General features: G+C 51.0%; 1 protein-coding gene across 2 annotated transcripts in view; it reads left to right on the top strand.

Annotated features, from left to right (window-relative positions):
* Window positions 1–9,646, top strand: part of USH1C (USH1 protein network component harmonin) — a 46,415-nt gene extending 36,769 nt beyond the window's left edge. For both annotated transcript variants that reach the window (XM_045066160.1, XM_045066161.1), the window contains 6 exons: window positions 1,323–1,364; window positions 1,874–1,927; window positions 2,434–2,533; window positions 5,102–5,208; window positions 6,564–6,619; window positions 8,952–9,646. In XM_045066160.1, coding sequence (XP_044922095.1) covers window positions 1,323–1,364; window positions 1,874–1,927; window positions 2,434–2,533; window positions 5,102–5,208; window positions 6,564–6,619; window positions 8,952–8,964 — 372 coding nt within the window. In that variant the 3' untranslated portion in view covers window positions 8,965–9,646. The remainder of the gene's footprint in view (window positions 1–1,322; window positions 1,365–1,873; window positions 1,928–2,433; window positions 2,534–5,101; window positions 5,209–6,563; window positions 6,620–8,951) is intronic.
* Window positions 9,647–18,700: the final 9,054 nt, after the last annotated feature.

Below are 18,700 nucleotides of genomic sequence, written 5' to 3' on the forward strand. Positions count from 1 at the left end.
GTCATCAGGGCCCTCCGTGAAAGAGTTTGACTCCATATCCTGCTTCCTGACCTCTCCGGCACATGGATTTGCTGCCTCCCTTCCTCTGTCTGCTGCCCTGATGCCCAGAGACTCACCTGGGAGTGACCTCTGAGTGGTGTCAACCTCCAAACTCCCAGGCCTTGTGGGGCTGAGTCTGGGTGACAAAGCCTAGATGAAGAGGGAGGGCAGATTGATGCCGAGGAAGCCACCTGCCAATGTTTGGCCCTCATCTTGTGCCCAGAGCTTTGTTGCTGCCTGCTGGGCAAAGAGAGACAGTGGCCTCCTCTTGATGTTGACCGCAGGCCTCATGGGACACCTGGTGTGACCCAGGGAACTGTGGTGGGGATGGCACCATTTGGTCCAGCAGGGACCTCCCTGGGCCTCTTCCACAGGGCCCCTCCTCTGCTCCTGCCTGCCCGTGGGGACTAACAGAGGCTTTGCTACCTAGGACTTGGCATGCCTGGCCCCCGAGTCTGAGGACCCCCGGCTCCTGCTCTCTGGGGGGGGGCGGGATTCCCAAGGAAGGGAATGTGTGCTGACTCTGCCCCCATCTTCCTTCTTACCAACTTGTTTCTACATCTTGGGGACATTGTTTCCACAGCCCTCACTAAGCCAGGTTCTCTGAGACAAGTCCTCTCCTTCATCCTCTCCTGGCTGACGTTCTGGGAGGCCTCTTACATCCTAAATAAACATCACATTGAGAACAGTGCTAGGCACCAGGAGAGCACAGACACTCCTCTTCCTCTTGGAGCCTGACATCCCTTTGCATGGCCCACCACCCTGCACCAGTGTCCTCTTGTGTCTGCAGTCCCCAGGGAGTCCCGCCTCTTCAGCAGTGTTGTCCTTCTTTGGGGTCAGAGCACTGGGTGAAGAACGGGCCTTCACCCCCAGAGCCTGAACCTGGCCTTGAAGGAGCACTTGGAGGAAATCAGGGAGGGCCTAAAGGACCTGAGGCTGTGGGCGGCCTTCAGCAAGGCCGACGGGGGCTGCTCAGACCACCTGGACATCACCAGGGGCGCCTGCCAGTCACACTCGGCCACCCCGTTGCAGCAATGCCGGGTCCAGGGCTGGACTCCTCCACATGCTCGCATAGCTTCTGGCTTTCGCCAGGCAGGGGTGCTCTGCCTACTGGGACTTCCAGCTTCCTCCCTGCATCTTCATCTGGGCCCCATCTGGCCCCCCCCACTCTCTCCTCTACATCTGACCCATTTGCATCTTCTTCCTCTGCCCTAAGTTTGTTTCCTGCAGTGACCCTCAGGAAAATCTCCTCTGTGGCCCTAACACCCACTCTTTGCTTCCAGGATTTCCGGAAATATGAGGAAGGCTTTGACCCCTACTCCATGGTGAGACAGAATGCTCCTCCCCCTGGGGAGTCATCCCAGGAATGTGGGTGAGGGTTACAATGTGCTCCCTCAGGCCCTGGGGGTCCCAGGCATGAGGTGGGGCACATGAGGAGCCCCCAAGGAGCCCCATCTGCTCTTTTCTGTGAAGGTTCCTTGCAGACAGCATTCTAGAATGACCCATAGGACTGGTGTATGTGTTGGGGGGCAGTGGGGTTGTAAGAACCGTTACGCTTGCTGAGCAATGACTGTGTATCAGGGGCTGTGCGGTTTGCTGGGTTTTTATAGGGCATGGCCTCGCCCCGCCCTCCCAATATTCTCAGGAAGAATGGATCTGGGATTTCTGGGGTTACCACTTTTGTGTGTCTGTGCAGCCCCCATGAGGTCTGGGACCCCCAGGCAAAGACCAATGGGTGTGGGGCTAGGAAGGGTCCCCTTGGCCATACACTCTGTGGGACCCCCACCTTCATCCTCCAGGCAGACTCAAGGTCCCCACTGTCTGTTCCCTCTAGTTCACTCCAGAGCAGATCCTAGGGAAGGATGTCCGACTCCTGCGCATTAAGAAGGTACGTGGTCGGGGCAGGGCTGGGGAGCCCTGGGTAGCTCAGTGCGTTAAAGCCTCTGCCTTCGGCTCAGGTCATGATCTCAGAGTCCTGGGATCGAGCCCCCTGCCTCTCTGCCTACTTGTGATCTCTCTGTCAAATAAATAAAATCTTTAAAAAAAAAAAAGAAGGTATGTGGGGACCTGGAGGTCAGGCAGGCCACCATCTTTCTCTGCCCCAGCCCGCTCCCATCTTGGTGTCCTGCTTCTCCTACTCTGGAAGTGACTCTTGGATGACTCCTCAGATCCCCACACTTTTCCTTTCTGCCTCAAGGATGTCCCCTCCCGTGGTGGGGTCGCACACCCAGGCCCCACTCAGGGTCCGTGCCCCCTTTCCTTCCTGATGGCACTGTCATTGGGTCCATGGCTTCTGTGGCCCTCTTTATAGCCCTGTCAAGAGGCTCCTGAGTACCCAGCCGTCCACAGGCTGCTGTCTGCTTGGCTCTCAAGGGCCTGTTTTTCTCCATCCAGGAGGGATCCTTAGATCTGGCCCTGGAAGGCGGTGTGGACTCCCCGATCGGGAAGGTGGTCATCTCGGCTGTGTATGAGGGGGGAGCTGCTGAGCGACATGGTGAGTGCGGACCAGCCACAGTCCAGTGGTTGTACAGGGACCCAGGAAAGCACACGGCTTCCCATTTTGAAGTGGGCTGACTGTTGCTCAAGAATTCCCCCATCTGGATCTACCCGTCCGTCTACTGAGTCCCACATGTTGCCCATGGGCATAAGATGGTGCCAGGACTACGGGCATACAGCTCACCAGACCCCACCCTGCCCTTCAGGGCTCCCCATCTAGTGGTGAAAACATGTTCAGAATTGCCAGATTCCAGCCATAACAGTGCAGGGTGCTAAGAGCTGACAGGGGACTGGAAGAATGGAGAAAAGTTGTGGGACCCTGAGGGACCCCTGACCTACTAAGGGAAAGGGGACCAATGGGAAGTCTCCCTACAAACACTATACCTGAGCTGAGCCTTAAAAGATAAGTCAATATTAGCCTCATGATGGTGGGAAAGAACTTTACAGGAAGAGGGGGCAGCACAAGTAAAGACAAGAGAGAAAGCATGCAAACCTTCCCCATCCTCATAATAATAAGGGTCGACATCTGTCAAGAGCTCTCCATGGGCTAGATGTGATTCTAAGTTCCTGCAGCTACTCTGTGTCTAAAGCGTTCACATGTATTATTAATTCATTTAATCCTCACGACAGCACCAAAAGTAGATACTATTATTACTCTCATCTTAGCTTGGGAAACCGAGGCACAGAAAGGTAAAATGCTTGTTCAAGCACCCACAGCTGGAAAGTGGTGGAGGCCAGACTGGAACCCAAGCCATTTGGTCATTTCGCTTTACTCTTGTCTAAAACCCGCTCACCTGTTCGGACAGGTGTCTGCGACTCACCATTAGTGATTTCTTCTTCCAAAACCAGAAGTCTACTCCTGGGTCTTTTGTGAAGGAATCGATGGCCTCGAAGGAGAAGCCTTGGGCCCCTCACCTTTCCAGGCCCGAGCAGGAATCCCGCGGTCAGGTCCCTTCTGGGCAGTTCTAGGCTCCAGCTGGTGGGACGGAGGGTGTGTAAGCACCTGCAGCAGGAGGGGTGATGGGAAAGTCACCTGGTTCAGTGGGTTACAAAGGCGAGTCCAGCTTGGCCACCTATGGCCTTGGTAAGCTCAAGCCTGGCTCTCACAGTCACACTCGGAGCTGTCATTTCAGCTGGAGGGGGGTCCGCTTCGAGGCAAGTACCATGGCCTAGGGCTGCCCTTCTGGCCCACACCCTCCTCCTCTTCTGTCCTCACTTCTGGGCCAGTTGAGGGAAAGATACAAGTTTGCTCTGTCTGGCAAGGGAAGAGGACCAGAATAAATGGGTGACCTTTCCGGAATCCTCTCCTCCTCATCCCAACCACTTGCTCCTGAGACTCCATCTGGAATTTGTACAAAAAGGAAAAGTGACCTCTCCCCAGGCCCACTGCCAGAGGAGGCTACTGTCTACAATCTGGTCCCACATTACTTTGGGCATACCAGTAGCTGTTGACGTTTTCTCCAGGACCACATGTGTTTTAAGCCACTGCCACATTATCTTCAGTATCAATCACTACATTCCTATGGCCTTCATGCCTGCAAGAATTCTGGGTGATTATTTCACCGTAATCCAGAGAATTTGCTGTGGACACCAGAACTAAGGAAAAGTCCTTAAAAACATTTTTTTAAAGGTTCTTAAGTTGAAGATGTATGAGAAACTGTGCACAATCTATCATTTCTTGGAGAGCCACAATACATATTAGCATATTCAAGGCTCTGACAAGTTCTGCAGTGAGTAACTGTGCTCAGCTTATAACTCAGCTCTTCCCAAATTTATCGGACTACAGGTCATCTTATCCAGGAGGACCTTTAACATCATTTATTTATTTGAAAAATATATTTAGTTTCCATTTTGTGCTAGTATTATGGCAGTTGCTGTGCATATAGTGGTCAATCAAAGAGACGTTCCCTGCTCTCGTGGAGCTGACAGTCTGGTGGGAGGGACCGTTAGTCGACAAATAGATTTATGAGTACAAACTGTGAGAATGGTCTGCAGGAAGAGACTGGGACTCTTTGAGAGAACAGAAGAGACCTGCTCGAGATTGCGTGCATGTCAGAGCAGTCTTCTCTGAGGAGGAGACATTTCACCTCAGCCCTAGAAGAAGAGAAAAAAGAGGGGGCAAGTGTCCCAGGTGAAACAGCTTATGAAGACTCCAGGGTAGGAGAGAGCTTGGCCTGGTCAGGGGTCTGATGCAGACCAGCAGGCCTGGAGCGCAGACAGGGACAGCTCACAGAATTAGCTCATGTTTCTGATAACCTCATCGGTAACAGAGGTCTGCCTCCCTCTGGAATAGCAGAGGCCTGTCAAGGCGAGGGTGGCAATGGTTCATCAGTTCCTCTGAGCTCAGGTGAGGGAGTGTGGGCAGGGTGGGTAGTAAGTGCTCTGAGTAACCTGGTGGATTGTTTCCCCTTGTGCCTTCTGAGCCCATCAGAAGCCGGGAATCAGGCTCCTTCTGCAGCCCTCCAGGGACCTCCTGCCCACCCACCTCCCACCGCCTTTGCCGAGTCCAGGACCAGGCACATGTCACATATAGCTCAGGTGACCAGTCAGCTTCATCTTCTTGCAGGTGGCATTGTGAAAGGGGATGAGGTCATGGCGATCAATGGCAAGATCGTGACAGACTACACCTTGGCTGAGGCTGAGGCCACCCTGCAGAAGGCCTGGAGTCAGGGGGTAAGAGCAAACCCACTCCCTGCCTCCCTCCCCTGCCTGTCTGCCTTAAACCCTGGCCTCTGCAGCCAGAGCTTACAGTCGGGGTGCCCCATCCTGGGGCGGGTCTCCAGGGACCAGGAAATTCTTGGGTGACATCTACATAACCCATCCAGCCAGTGGTTTCAATATGACACGATGGGATTCAGAAAAATAAATGTCAGTTCCTGACCTTGAGTTCAAAGAGCAAGTGGCACAAATACAGACTCCAAAAAGACCAGGTATGACAACCCATGCAAGAAAAAACTTAAGTTCTTCTCTAAGAGCACACTGATCAAGAATCAAAAATGCTTGGGGCTACTGGAAAGTATGAATAGAAGTAGAGTGCCCAAAATGGAGGAGGGTCTGGTGGTGGTCTGATCTGTGCTCATTAGCCACTTGGATCAAGGCCAACACATAAGGTCTCCCAGGTTGTGCACTGCACAATCCGAGGGGATGCCTTCCTAAAGATTACAGTGTGGATGGTGCCCTCTAATGTTGTGCAGTGCACAACCTGTGCAACTGTATGCAGGCAGCCGAGCCTGAGGTATTAAGTTCAGAGCCGAGGAAGCTGACCAGATGGGCCTGGGACCCACATGAAGGGATGTGGAGAAGAGAAGACTCACGGGTAACATGATGACTGTCTTTGATTATCTGAAGGGCTGCATTAGGGTAGAGGGAGCAGAAGTATTCTCTATGTTTTTTGAGGGATGGAGGGAGTCCTGGGGAGAGTTTTCAGTGCAATGTTAGGAGCTATTGCATGGTAGAGGGGCCCAGTAATACTTCACATAATTTTTATGGGATACACCCAAACCAAGGGTGAAAATGATGGATAAGCCAAGAATGGCAATGATGCCATTGAGGGGATTCAAGTGTTAGGGTCAGAAAGCTAAGCTTAAAGTTCCCTGATTGGATATGCATCAGAGTGACCTAGGGAGCTTGTTAAAAATACTGTTTCCCAGAACCTACCCCAAATCTCCAGGGGCCAAGTCTATGAATCTAGAGTTTTAAGAAGTCCCCCAGGTGATTCTGAGGTTGCAGCCTGGCCCTGGTCCACAGATCAACAATTGGGAGCTTAGGGTCCTTTGAGGGTCTGTAAATCTTAGCCTATATGATTGTGAAGCCCCGGAGACTGGAAGCTTCTCCAGACCATGGGGCTGCACAGTGAAGCCCATCCCCACCAGAAGGACCTCCAGCCCCACGGGGGCCCACCTTCCTGTAGGAAGAAGGACCAGCCAGCTGATCCTGAGCCATGGTGCCCAGGAATGAGAATGGAATGTCCAGAGAAGACATACCACCCATCCCTGAGCATGCCCGAGTCACAGGGCTTCTTCCCACAGGACTGGATCGACCTCGTTGTTGCTGTCTGCCCTCCAAAGGAGTACGATGATGAGCTGTAAGTGTATGCGGCCCCTGGCCCTCTGCTTCTTTTTTCTCCTGCTCCAGAATCTTGACCACCTTCTGCTGGTCCACCCTCCGCTTTCATCCAGCCTGAACGGTCGGTCCGTGCACACAGCTTCTAACAGTCCTTGATCCTGAAAAGCTCCCAGGCTAGAGAGAGCCCAGAACTAAGTTACTCTGTCACAATGTCAGCATTGTCCGGGCTGCCTCCAAGACTGTCTTGTCCAAATTCTACTTTACATCTGGAAAACTGAGGCCCAGACACAGCCAAAGTCACAGACCAAGAAAACAATGAAATTGGGACAGACTCAGGATTTCTGATTCTCCACTCAGGACTTCATCTCCTGCACCATCATCAGCTAGATTAAAGACTTCCATGTCTTTTACTGTCTGGTAGTTCTTCCCGATATGTGACTGCATTCCTTCACGCTGTGTCTCTAAGCAGCCAGGACCACAGGGTTTGGCCCCATCCAGCAGGACCTCCAGGGAGCTTGGGACAGTCTCCATCTTGCTCTAGGATCCCCTCTATGTCTGTCTCTCCATGTATCTCTTTTATTCCTGTCTGTGTATCTGTATGGGTCTCTCTATCTCACGGTCTCTCTCTTCTCTCTATCTCTGTCTCTCCTTTCCCTGTCTCCCTCTCTTGTATCTTTCCCATTAGTCTCTCTCGCCCATCTGACCCTCTCTCCTTCATCCTTCCCCCTTCTCTCTTAACCTGTCCTTTTCTTGCTTCCTCGATTTCCGGTCTCAGTCGATGCTAATCTTTGTTAGTGTGTATCCATTTCTCTCCTCTCTCTCACTCTCTCTCTCTGTTTCTCTGGTGTCTAGTCTCCATCCTCATCACTTTCCTATCACCCACACATGTATTTCCCAGTCCCCGACTTGCCTTTGCTTCTTCTGCCCAGCATGGTCTGAGTTCTTTTCACATCTAGAAAAAAATCAAGGTCTTATAGTAACTAATTCTGGACCCAGGGCCTAGGCAGGACTAAGGCAGGAGACACGTGTAGGGTAAAATCTGATGGAACTCTGCCTAGAAATAACCAAGCCCTGTTTTGTGTTTCCTGCTCTGCTCTGCGAATGTAGCTCTGCTCTTCCCTCCTCCGCAGCCGAAAGCCCCCACCAGTCCGAAAGGTCCTTGAAGTCCGTGCTCCCATGCCTAGACATGGGTTCCTCCTTCAGCTGGAGCCTGACAGCCCCCCACGGTGAATAGGCAGGTGGGCTGCAGGGCCCTGCCTGTCCATGCTGTGTGCAGTGGCCGTCTGCTGTCCATGCTGGTGGGTTCTTTGGACTGGGGTCTGGAGGGCTGCACAAGGCACCATCCCTGGAATGCCATCCAGGCCTGCTGTTGGCCACCCTGGAATTTTGTCCAACTCAAAGACCCTCCTATGCTCACTTCGGCAACACATATACTAAAATTCAAAGACCCTCCTGCTCAGGGAAGGGAAGCAGAGCCCAGTCTATAGCATGCTCGGGACCTGGGTACCCTGACTCACCACAGACCCTGTGGGGGCACCCACAGGAGTGGGATGGAACAGTGAGCACCATTCTCTGGTGGGCACAGACAGTGCTTCAAACCAGACATGACGGGCTGGGTAAGCCCACGGGAGTACAGCCTGGATTTCCCCATAGAGGGATCCCCTCCCTGGGAACACCATCCTCCGGGAGCCCCTGCTCCACTGGGCCCCCAAGCTTGGGCAATTCAGGCTTGTCCAAAGAACCAGGGTTGGCCTCTCAGAGCTGTTCCTGTCCTGTTGTGACTTGTCATGGCCTGAGCCCAGCTTGGACCAAACTGTGCCTTCTCTCTCCCTTGGCTCCAGCTCCCTTGACAGTGTCCCTTGGGGGACACTGTGGAGCCCAGTTTGGCGCTGTGTTTCCCACTCTGTGACAGAGCTGTGCTCATGGACAGAGCTGGCAGGTGGCCATGAGCTGGTGTTTGGTGTGGCCTGAGGCCCACAACTGGCAGTATCTGGGGCAGACCCAAGCCTGGACTTGTTGACTTTTCTGTTACAAGTTTCTCAAAACATTAGGGCCTCATGCTCCCAGGACAGTTGGCCTGCTCTGCCATGGCTCCTGGGATGGCCTCCATGGCCCTCTGTTTTCTGCCACTTGTCCTGTGCTCTTCATGAGGGACCCCAGCCCCTCTGCCTTCTGGTCCCCTCCTAGCTTATCCCACGTATCCCTCTGCCATCCCCGGCCTCCCGTGTGCTGTGGCTATGGCTGCCGTGTGGGACTTGGGGTCCGCCTTGGGCCGCCAGGGAGGGTGTCCCTGGGCTGAGTGTGTACCCACAAGGCCTGCACCCGCCTGCTCTGTTTCCTCTTCCCCACAGGACCTTCTTCTAAAGCCCAGAAGGAGAAACCACATTCACCCCGAGAAGCCAGTGAGCTCTGGATTCACACTCCTGAACACAAAGCCTAGACCCAGCCTTGAGAGCCAGCTTGCAGGCCCCCTGGAAACCTACAGCCAGCACCCCAGGATTTCCAGCTCCCCCTGGCCCTGAAGTAGGGCTGCGTGAGGAACGCCATGGGCCGCTCCTCTGAAGGGCACGGTGGAGGGAGGAAGTAGCAGTTCTGAAGAGGGCCCGTGGGATTCAGATTCTCATTTCTTTCTTCTAGTCCTGTGAATTTAGTCTCTTCCAGCCCCGAGATATCAAGAATTCAAGGGAATTCTCAAGAAATCAAGAGTTTGGGCACGTGGGTGGCTTAGTCATTTAAGTGGCTGCCTTTAGGCTCGGGTCATGATCCCAGGGTCCTGGGATCAAGCCCCATGTGAGGCTCCCTGCTCAGCGGAGAGCCTGCTTCTCCCTCTCCCACTGTCTGCCTCTCTGACTGTGCTTTCTATCTCTCTGTCAAATAAGTAGATAAAATCTTAAAAAAAAAAAAAGAAAGAAAGAAAGAAAGAAAGAGTTCTTCCTTGAATTCTGATAGGACCTGACTCCTGACTCCCTCTCCTCTCTCTCCTGTTAATTGCTGCCACAAACCTTCCTCTGAACTCATTAACAAAATAAACTGCTTTCATTTCCAACTTCTGGGAGTGAGTGTGGATTGGGGCAGCAGATTCAAGACTCTCAAATAAAAAAACATACGGTCTTAGCCCTTACCAAGAGTGGGAAACAGGACCCAGTGCTAGGATCTGGGTCCGACATGAAGGACAAGATGAAATGGCCATGGCTGGCTTGGGGCAGGGGGACTGGAGCCGTAGGAGATGGGCTGGGCTGGGCTGGGCTTTGGGTCTTCTCAGAAAAGGATGGTGGAAATGAAGCTATACGATAGTGACTTTGCTCAGTTCCAGAAAGCACAGTTGATGGCAGAAGCCCCAGAGGATTACCTCTAAGCACGGGGTGCCCCAGATTCACTCAGGGCAGCATGAGCACAGCTGCTTCTCCTGCGGTCACCAAGACAGGTTGGGAGGGAGGGAGGTGCATGGAATCCCATCCAGTGGGGCCCCATGGAAAGAAGCCAGAACCTGAGGCAGAAGGGTGTGACGCCAAAGGGCTGGCAGGAGGTAAGTCGAGGCCCTCCCGGTTACAGGCCCCAGGGGTGCTCTCAGCCTAGCTCCGGGGAAGAAGGGTCATCAGGGCCGGTGTCTCATGGAACTCCCAGGCTAGGAGACATGGCATCCTGGGTCTCCTAAGACTTGGAAGTGGAAGGTAGCTCTGATTCAAGGTGTCTTAGAGGAGTAGGTCTCTAGGCTGAGACCTCCTGTCTCTGCCACCCCTTCCTCTGTGTCCTCAGAGCTCAGCGTGAGCTTGGCCATCATAATCCTCCACCTTTCAGCCGTAGCTCCACCACCACCCTGACTCAGTTCCATTTCCCAGCTCCAAATTCCCCAGGCAAAGTCTGAGCGGATGGCCCTGGGCCAGGGGCCAATCCTAGGTCCAGTCAGCTGAGGTTGGGCAGGAGGCGGGTCATGCCCTCCCCAATCGGCTGCTGAGGCAGCTGGGACTGTGGGGCAGCGAGTGGTGCTCAATGGGAGGGGCAGAGCGAGACAGAGAAACTGCTGGACTCTTTGATCTCAGTGGAGACAAAACCACAAGGACCTTCTAGTAGCTGGCTCTCAGAAACAGCAACCACGCCGAGGAATTCCCTGTGTTTTCTTATTAGCTCCTAACCTGGCTCTGGAGATGCTTCCACAATGAAGGTAAAAGGAGGGAGCTCGTATTCACTGACATCTGTTACTTACTAGGACTGGGCTGGACCCTGGTGTCTTGCCACCTCCAACCGCAATGACTGGCATTAGTGCACAACCCCCCCCCCCGCAGGAGCCTGGTGGGAATGGCCAACGCTGAGATGGCACTGATTGCAAACCAGCTACTGCTCTAAGCACTAAGCTCATCTACTCCCCTTAACTTGATGAGGAAGGCACCACTGCTACCACCAAATCCATTTTATTATGAGAAGACCAAGTTATAAAGAGGTTAAGTGACTTCTGCTAGGTCACGTGTAAAGAAGTAGTGGAAGAAGCATTCAGAACCCAGGCAGTCTGGCTCCAGGAAACACCCCCTTCTCCATGGTCTCTGTGCGGGGCGGGGCCCCCCTCGCTGGAATGTCACAAGTTCTAGGCTGTTGGCAGAACAGCTCTCCTCACCACTGAGGCACAAATAGTATTCTGTTCAGTGACGGCTCCCTCCTCTTGCGACCTGCAAACACTGCTGTGGAAGCCTTTGGCCTGGAATCTCACCAGTTCAAGTTCATCTCCAGCTATTCTTAGGTATTGGCACCCAGAATGAATGTGCTTATCAGTGCTTATCAAGACGTGATGAGTGACACAATAAAGCGGGCTTCGAGCCCCTGGCTAGAGGAGAAGGGCAGGAAGGTGTGCCACTGGGCAGGGCAGGAAGAGAGAATGAAGGGAGGCCGGGGACTTTGGTGATGGCAGTCCCGAGCCATCAGTCTGTCTGGAACGGGCAGGGTGTACAGACTAGGATGGGCTCCAGCTTCCTTTTCTATGAGGCCTGACTCCCTCTCATCTGTCGGCAAGGAAATCAGGTCTCATGTATTAGAAAGTTGTTCCATGTTGAATCCAAAGTACACACAGCTTTAAATGCTGGCATGAACCAGGTAAGAATTGGGAAGGTCCAGAGAATATGTACAGAGGTGGGGGCCTCAAACAGCTCTTGACCTTCTATGGGGGCCACGAGGAACACTGCTGAAGCCAGAGTCTACTGAGGGCACTGGGCCAGGCATGAGAATCCACATAAGGGCTGACGCTAAAACCCACCTACGCCAAGGAGGGCCCATGCGCCTCCCACTCCTTCCACGCCAATGGCCTTTATTGCTACTTCAATCCCAGGGCTCTAGCCAGCCAGCCAAGCAGCTACTAACAACTGATCTGCTCCAGTCTACAAGGTGAACGCATTTGCCACCTTTGAACCTAACCCCCATCATTGGGTGCTTGGGAAAATTGAGGCCAAGGAAGCAATGACTTAAGCAGGGTCCCCCTCAGTTGGTGGCAGAGCTCCATTTCTACTGCACTGTACAGTGGGGGGAAAAGAAACAAAAACCTAAAAAGGCTGGGAATTCAAGGACGCCTTTTGACTCTGAACTTTCTGCATTTCATCCATCTTATTGAAGTTGCTTCCCACAGCAAGTCCCTGGGGATGCTGAGCCGGCTTTGAGCCTCTCACCTCTCAAAGCACATCTGGAAGTCAGAGTAAAAGGGCCAAGTTTATAGCCTCCGACACCCCCTTTGGGCCTGTGAAGGGCTGGGAAGCTGGTTTTCACCCATTCCAGCCTAATTCCCCAGGCTGAGATTTGGATAAGAATCTGTTTCCAGAGCTAAAAGCCCTTTTCTCCTCCTGTCCCTGGTATGACCCTTCCCAGCTCCCAGGGGCCCCGGCTGGCCATGCCTCTGTGAGAACTGGAGGGAGCAGGAGGGACCCCTGGGAAAGGCAGGTGGAGCTGGCATAGGGAGAGGGTCGAGGACCAGAGAGCCGGCCACAGCTGTCCTCCTAGGACCTCGGGTTTGTAGCCCAGGGGCCTACCCACTAGTTAATAGTTTGCTACTAACTTCTAGGTGTTTGCTATGTGTCAAACACTGTGCTGAGCCCTAAATGTGTAGTGACATTTAATCATGATAAGACATTTTTGGGGTGCTTGGGTGGCTCAGTCAGTTAGGTGTCTGACTCTTGATTTTGGCTCAGGTCATGCAGTCATGATCTCAGGGTCATGAGATCGAGTCCTGTGTCAGGCTCTGGGCTAAGCACAGTTTGCTTAAAATTCTCTTTCTCTCTGGCCCTCCCCCTGCATATGCTCGCTCACTCTCTCACTCAAATAATTTTTTAAAAAGATTTTATTTATTTGTTTGACAGAGAGGGAGAGCGAGTACAAGCAAGGGGAGCAAGGTAGAAGGAGAGGGAGAAGCAGGCTCTCCGCGAGCAGGGAGCCCGACGTGGGTCTCAATCCCAGGACCCCAACATCATGACCCAAGCTGAAAGCAGACACTCAACCGACTGAGCCACCAGGCGCCCAATAAAATCTTCTTAAAAAAAGATTCCTAAGAGACAGACGATCTTCACTGAGGACCTGAGACAGCAAGATTTAAATGGCAAGTGGCAGAGGTCATGGACTAGGCTGCAGAAGCCCATGTAACTAACCGCTGTGCTGCCCTACCTGGTGAGAAAGAAAGGACATACAGAAGATGATTTCGGGAGCATTAGGCAAAACCCGAGCCAGAAAATCCTTCCTCTCTGCCTCTATCTTCTCTCTGCCTCACTGTGTCCCTTCTCTCTGCCTCACTGTGTCCCTCACACCGCAGAATGACCCAGCCCAAACCCAGCTCTCCTTCAGACTCTGCATTGCTGTCCACGCTGTCCTCAAGACAAAGTTCAAACTCAGAATTCAGTATTATCTGAGAATTTTTCCACTGCGGTCTTTTCCCCATCACTTCTTTCACTGCAGCCACACTGAACTCTGGATTCCCAGACTTCCACGCTCTATCGCTTCTCCGTGTCTTTGCACATGTTCACTCGACCCCATCCTCCTCATGTCTGCAAGAACTTCTATGCACCCTGCAAGGCCCAGGTTGACTGTAAAAGGGGAATTTGGGGTCTGGCATGGAAGGAGAGATCAGTCAGTGTGAGCTCTTTTCTCCTCCGGAGATGGACCCTTTGGGGTGTAAATGATGGAAATCCAATTCAGGATGAACACTTAAATGAAAAATCCGGGAGTACTTGCTGTCATGCCTGGTTGGACCAAATGTTATAAGCATCAGGAATCTGTTGGGCTATCTATAATTGTCAGGGGTCATCCCACATTATGGAAGACTATCTTCTTCACACTAATTTAAATGTTAATTTCATCTAAAAAATTCCAGACATATCTGACCAAATACCTGGGTGTTGTGGTCTAGCCAAATTGACTCATAAAGTTACCCATCATACCATCTGTTGTCTCTCCTCTCCTGTCCTCTAGTTGGCTATATTCTCAGATGAGCTCATCCTCTGTGATGTCAAGATGGCCTCCAGCATTCAAAACACATTTTACAGTAAGGACAACATCAGTTTAAAAAAAAGCATATGCGTATCCTAATAGTCTAATAGTCTCAGCTAAATCCTGAGGCTTCACTCTGGTTAGCTTGACTTGGCAGTAAGGTCTTCCATGATTGGCCAGGCATGGTCCCATGTCCACCCATGGAGCCACACCAGCGCCCCAGGGACGAACTGAAGAGAAAGAGACATTCCAAAAAGAATGTCAGGCAGCTGTTACAGAGGAAGGAGAACTAGGTCCAGGCAGGTAACAAAGCAGCATCCACTAAGTCCCCACAAGCTCCCTGTCTCCCTGTGATCTACTCCAGGGTGAATGTGTGTGGTTCAAGAGGCCAGGACATTAACGTGATGTGCGGAACCCTCACCAGATCCCGGCTGTTGGGGCTGGCTCCTCGGCCACCACATGGGGACAAGAAATGGGGTGTGACTACAGAACTCCAGAGTGCCAAGAAACAGGGGTTCCAGCCCTTGCTTTCCAAAAGTCCTGAGAAGTGAGAGCTGTGTATTTTCAGTCTTACCTCCCTTTCTCAGCTGTAAAAGGGATATAAATAGTAGCTACTCCATAGAGTGACAAGAATCAAAAGGAAGATGGATAAGATGCTTAGAAACAGTTTTTCGATCCTGAATGAACGTTAACTTTTTAAGAATCTGGCATAGATGCTGTGGAAGAACAGCTTGGAGCCCATTGTTCCCCAAAGGATGGGGCTTCCCAAAGGAGGGTTCTTGTTCCTTACCTGCTTCTGTGCCCCCCACACTTACAACCGTAGCAGCTGGGGAGAACCGCCTCCCCTCTAGGCATGTTAAGACCCGAAAGCCTGCCATGCACCTTCCCTTTCTAGAGAAGCAGCACTTACTCCCCCGGCAGGCCACCAGCTGAGTGCAGGTATCTGTGCATGTGTGTGTGTGTGTGTGTGTGTGTGTGTGTGTTGTGTGCACAGATTGGGTTTTCAATAAACATCTTTATTAATTCTATCCTGAGTTTGCACATAAGATATTCTATAACAGAAACAGATTTCCTCTCAATTACCTTTCATTTCAGTAAATGAAAAATGTGTTTGTGCCCCCCCCCTTCCCCTTGGCTCGAGACCTTCCCCCAGGGTCTCGTGATGAAAACCAGATGGAAAAATCTCCTGCATGAGTGGTGGGTCACTCCACAGACAAGGGATGGAGCACAAGGGATTTTTTCCACTTAGACACAGGAGAGAGGCAGCCATCCCCCTTGCCCTCCAGAAAAGGGAGGAGAGAAAAATTTAATTTCTTTGAGACGTGTTGGAAAGGATCTTAGATTCTCATCCGAGAGTTTTGGAATATACACACCTAGGGAGATAGAGCTCTAGTCTTCTGGCATCTTAGGGGTTTAACCTAGGAACCCTGTCCTGACTATAATCTTTTGGCCCTCTTGGGGAGATAAGAGAAGTTATATTATCCCTTTTAAAAATTGTGGCAAAATGACCCTTAACATACAATTTGTCATCTTTGTCATTCTAAATGCACAGTTCAGTGACTCAGCACATCCACATTATGGTACAACGATTACCACTGTCCACTTCCAGAACTCTTTATCTGGCAGGCCTGAACCTCTGTGCCCATTAAACAATGTCCCACTCTCTCCTCCCCTCAGCCCTTGGCAACCACATTCTACTTTCTGTCTCTGTGAATTTGACTATTCTAGGTTGCCTCGTGTAAGTGGCCTCGTATTTACATTTTATTTCACTTAGCATAATTTTCTCAAGGTTTACCCATGCAGTAGCATGTGTCAGAATGCCCTTCATTTTCAAGGCTGTGTAATGTTCCATTGTGTGGCTAGACCACATTTTGCTTATCGTTCATCTGTTAATGGAAGCTTGAGTTACTTCCATGTCTAGCTCTTGCAAATAATGTTGCTATGAACACGGGTGTACAGATATCTTGAGACTCTGTTTTCAATTACTTTGGACTTATGCCCACAAGTGGAATTGCTGGATACATCTTATTATCCTTTTGGATAAGAGCAATTATCTGGACAAATGGCTACAGATCTAATGGTCAGGGTATATGAAGAGTAAAGCACTTCCAGGGAAAGTGAAAACGAAAGTTCCCTATCTTTAGCTCTTATTCTCTTATACATTTGCAAGGATCAGGAGGGTAGGGCATTTCATAAGAGCACTGAGAAATTCAAAGAATTACCATTCCCCCCGGTCCACACACTGGTCACAAGTGGGCACACCACAGACGTTCTCAGCGAGCATCACGGACGAGCAACGAAGACAGTCCCCTCAGAGGAAGCAGAGTTGCACCTCTCTGCCTGTGTGCTGAGAGCTGGTCACTCTGCCCACAGACTCTTCTTCTGTCGAGGATGATCCTGAGACCAGAGAGTCAGCCTAGACTCTGCTGTTCAGGCCCCATCATTCACTGGACAGATACCATGGAGCAAAATTCTACCTGACGTGGCCCCAAACCCTCAGCGCAATCTGACAGACACCCAGCCTGCAGCCACCTCCGGCTTGCGGTTGCTGACTCGGGAGGCACAGATGGGTTTAGGGAGAGGTTTTAAACCCCAGCATTTGAATCCCCTCTTGAAACAGTGCTCCAAAGATTTTACCCAATTTTTTTTTTCAGATTTTATTTATTTATTTGACAGAGAGAGATCACAAGTAGATGGAGAGGCAGGCAGAGAGAGAGAGAGGGAAGCAGGCTCTCTGCTGAGCAGAGAGCCCGATGCGGGACTCGATCCCAGGACCCTGAGATCATGACCTGAGCCGAAAGCAGTGGCTTAACCCACTGAGCCACCCAGGCACCCCTTACCCAATTTTCAAAAGTATCTCTGACTCCAAAGAGGTTAAATCTACTCTCATAAAAGGGTGACAGTGAAAACAAAGAACTTGGTAGCAAGTTGTTAGGAACTGCCGGAAGACTGAACAGTGAGCTCCTTTGGTTGTCAGCCTTGTTTTCACTACTGTATCTCCAGCTGTCAGTAGGGTGCCTAGCACCCGGGATGTGCTCAATAAAGATATGCCCAACCAATTAATGAAGAATCTGCCAAAAACAAAGAAAATGCACCTTAATGATATAACGTAAGTCAATGAGAAAGTTCAATCCCATTTATAGACATCAGTTTTTCAGCGAGATGAGCCAGCATACAGCTGTTATGCCCATGGGTAAAATTACCACTGATTGATTCGTTCACTTATTCATCTACCCATTCATTCAATTATCAGATATTTATTGAGACTGAGCACCTGCTCTGTGCCAGAATCAAAGCTCCCGTAAGACTCGGTCTCAGATCTTAAGCAGCTCCCAGCCCGCTAGGGCAGACAGACCGCAAATGAACCCTCAAGGCATTGGGTAGCAAAGGCAGTGACAGCGAAGGTACAAAAGACCCAAGGGAGGGACCTTTAAGTGACCCAGCTTGGAGGAGGCTCAGAGAAGTCTTCAGCAAGGAAGTAACATTTGAGACCCGTGCTGAAAGCTGAGAAGCAGGTCGTGAGTGAGAGAGCCTAGTTTTAGCTTCCATTGCCCAGTGCTGAGCACACACAACAGGTGCACCCTAAAGGTGGGTTGTCAAATGAAGACTGGTCATCTGTAGGGAAGAATCTAAGTGGGGATCTCCTTAGCTGAAAATTTCAGAGCACTAGCAATCCAGGCCCCATAATCTTCCATGACTCTTCTCAATGTTTCCTACCCCCCAGAAAGACTCACTTGTTCATTCCTGGCATCTGGAACGTCATATTCCAGCCTCCCCACCTTTAAGCACTGATATCCCTCCCCAGCCAGTCTCCCTCCATCTTCATCTGCACAGGCTGGGCCATTGCTCAAGAACACCTTTTACTCCCAAAGCCTCCAGGAGTCTACTTCTCCATGGTCGGTCACCTTTCTTTAAAAAAAAAAAAAAAAAAGTGTTTATCTTATTTCCCAGCCAGATTGTAGGCCCCTGAAGACAGAGACAATCTGTTATTTCTTTATTAGGAGACAATGTGGTAGAGAGCAATGGTTCTCAAAGGCTGCATGCTTCAGAATCACACAGAAGACTTGCTAAAATAGATTTCTAAATTTACTTCCAGAATTTCAAGATTTAGTAGATTTCTAACAAATTCCCAGGTGATGCTGCTGGTCCAGGGACCACACTTGGAGAACCTCTGGGATGGGAAGCACATAGGTTCCAGACCCAACTAAACCCAGATTTCAACCTAGGCTATGCATCTCACTGGCTGTGAGAGCTAAGGCAGGTCCCTTAGCCTCTCTGAACCTCGGTTTCCCAAGGACACAATCATACTCACTGTGCAGTGTTACAAGGGAACCCAGCTGTCACCAGATGGATATTTAATCAATGTCTGTTAATTTATTGGCTAATTGCCTCAGTTACAAGCCTACACATCCATTTTTGAACCAGGTTATTTCTCCTAATTAAGGGAGCAACAACACTTCAACATTCTCCTCCCCAATCCTCTCCCACTAGGGGGTTGACTAAGCAGAATTTGATTTGCATTCTCCAGCTCCAAAGAAAAAGGTGATACTTCTCTCCAAACCACTGGGCTCACTTTTTTTTTTTTTTAAGATTTTTATTTACTTATTTGACAGAAAGAGAGATCACAAGTAGGCAGAAAGGCAGGCAG

Source organism: Mustela putorius, unplaced genomic scaffold, assembly GCF_011764305.1.
Source record: "Mustela putorius furo isolate JIRA1106 unplaced genomic scaffold, ASM1176430v1.1 tig00003859_pilon_pilon_pilon, whole genome shotgun sequence".
Taxonomy (NCBI): domain Eukaryota; kingdom Metazoa; phylum Chordata; class Mammalia; order Carnivora; family Mustelidae; genus Mustela; species Mustela putorius.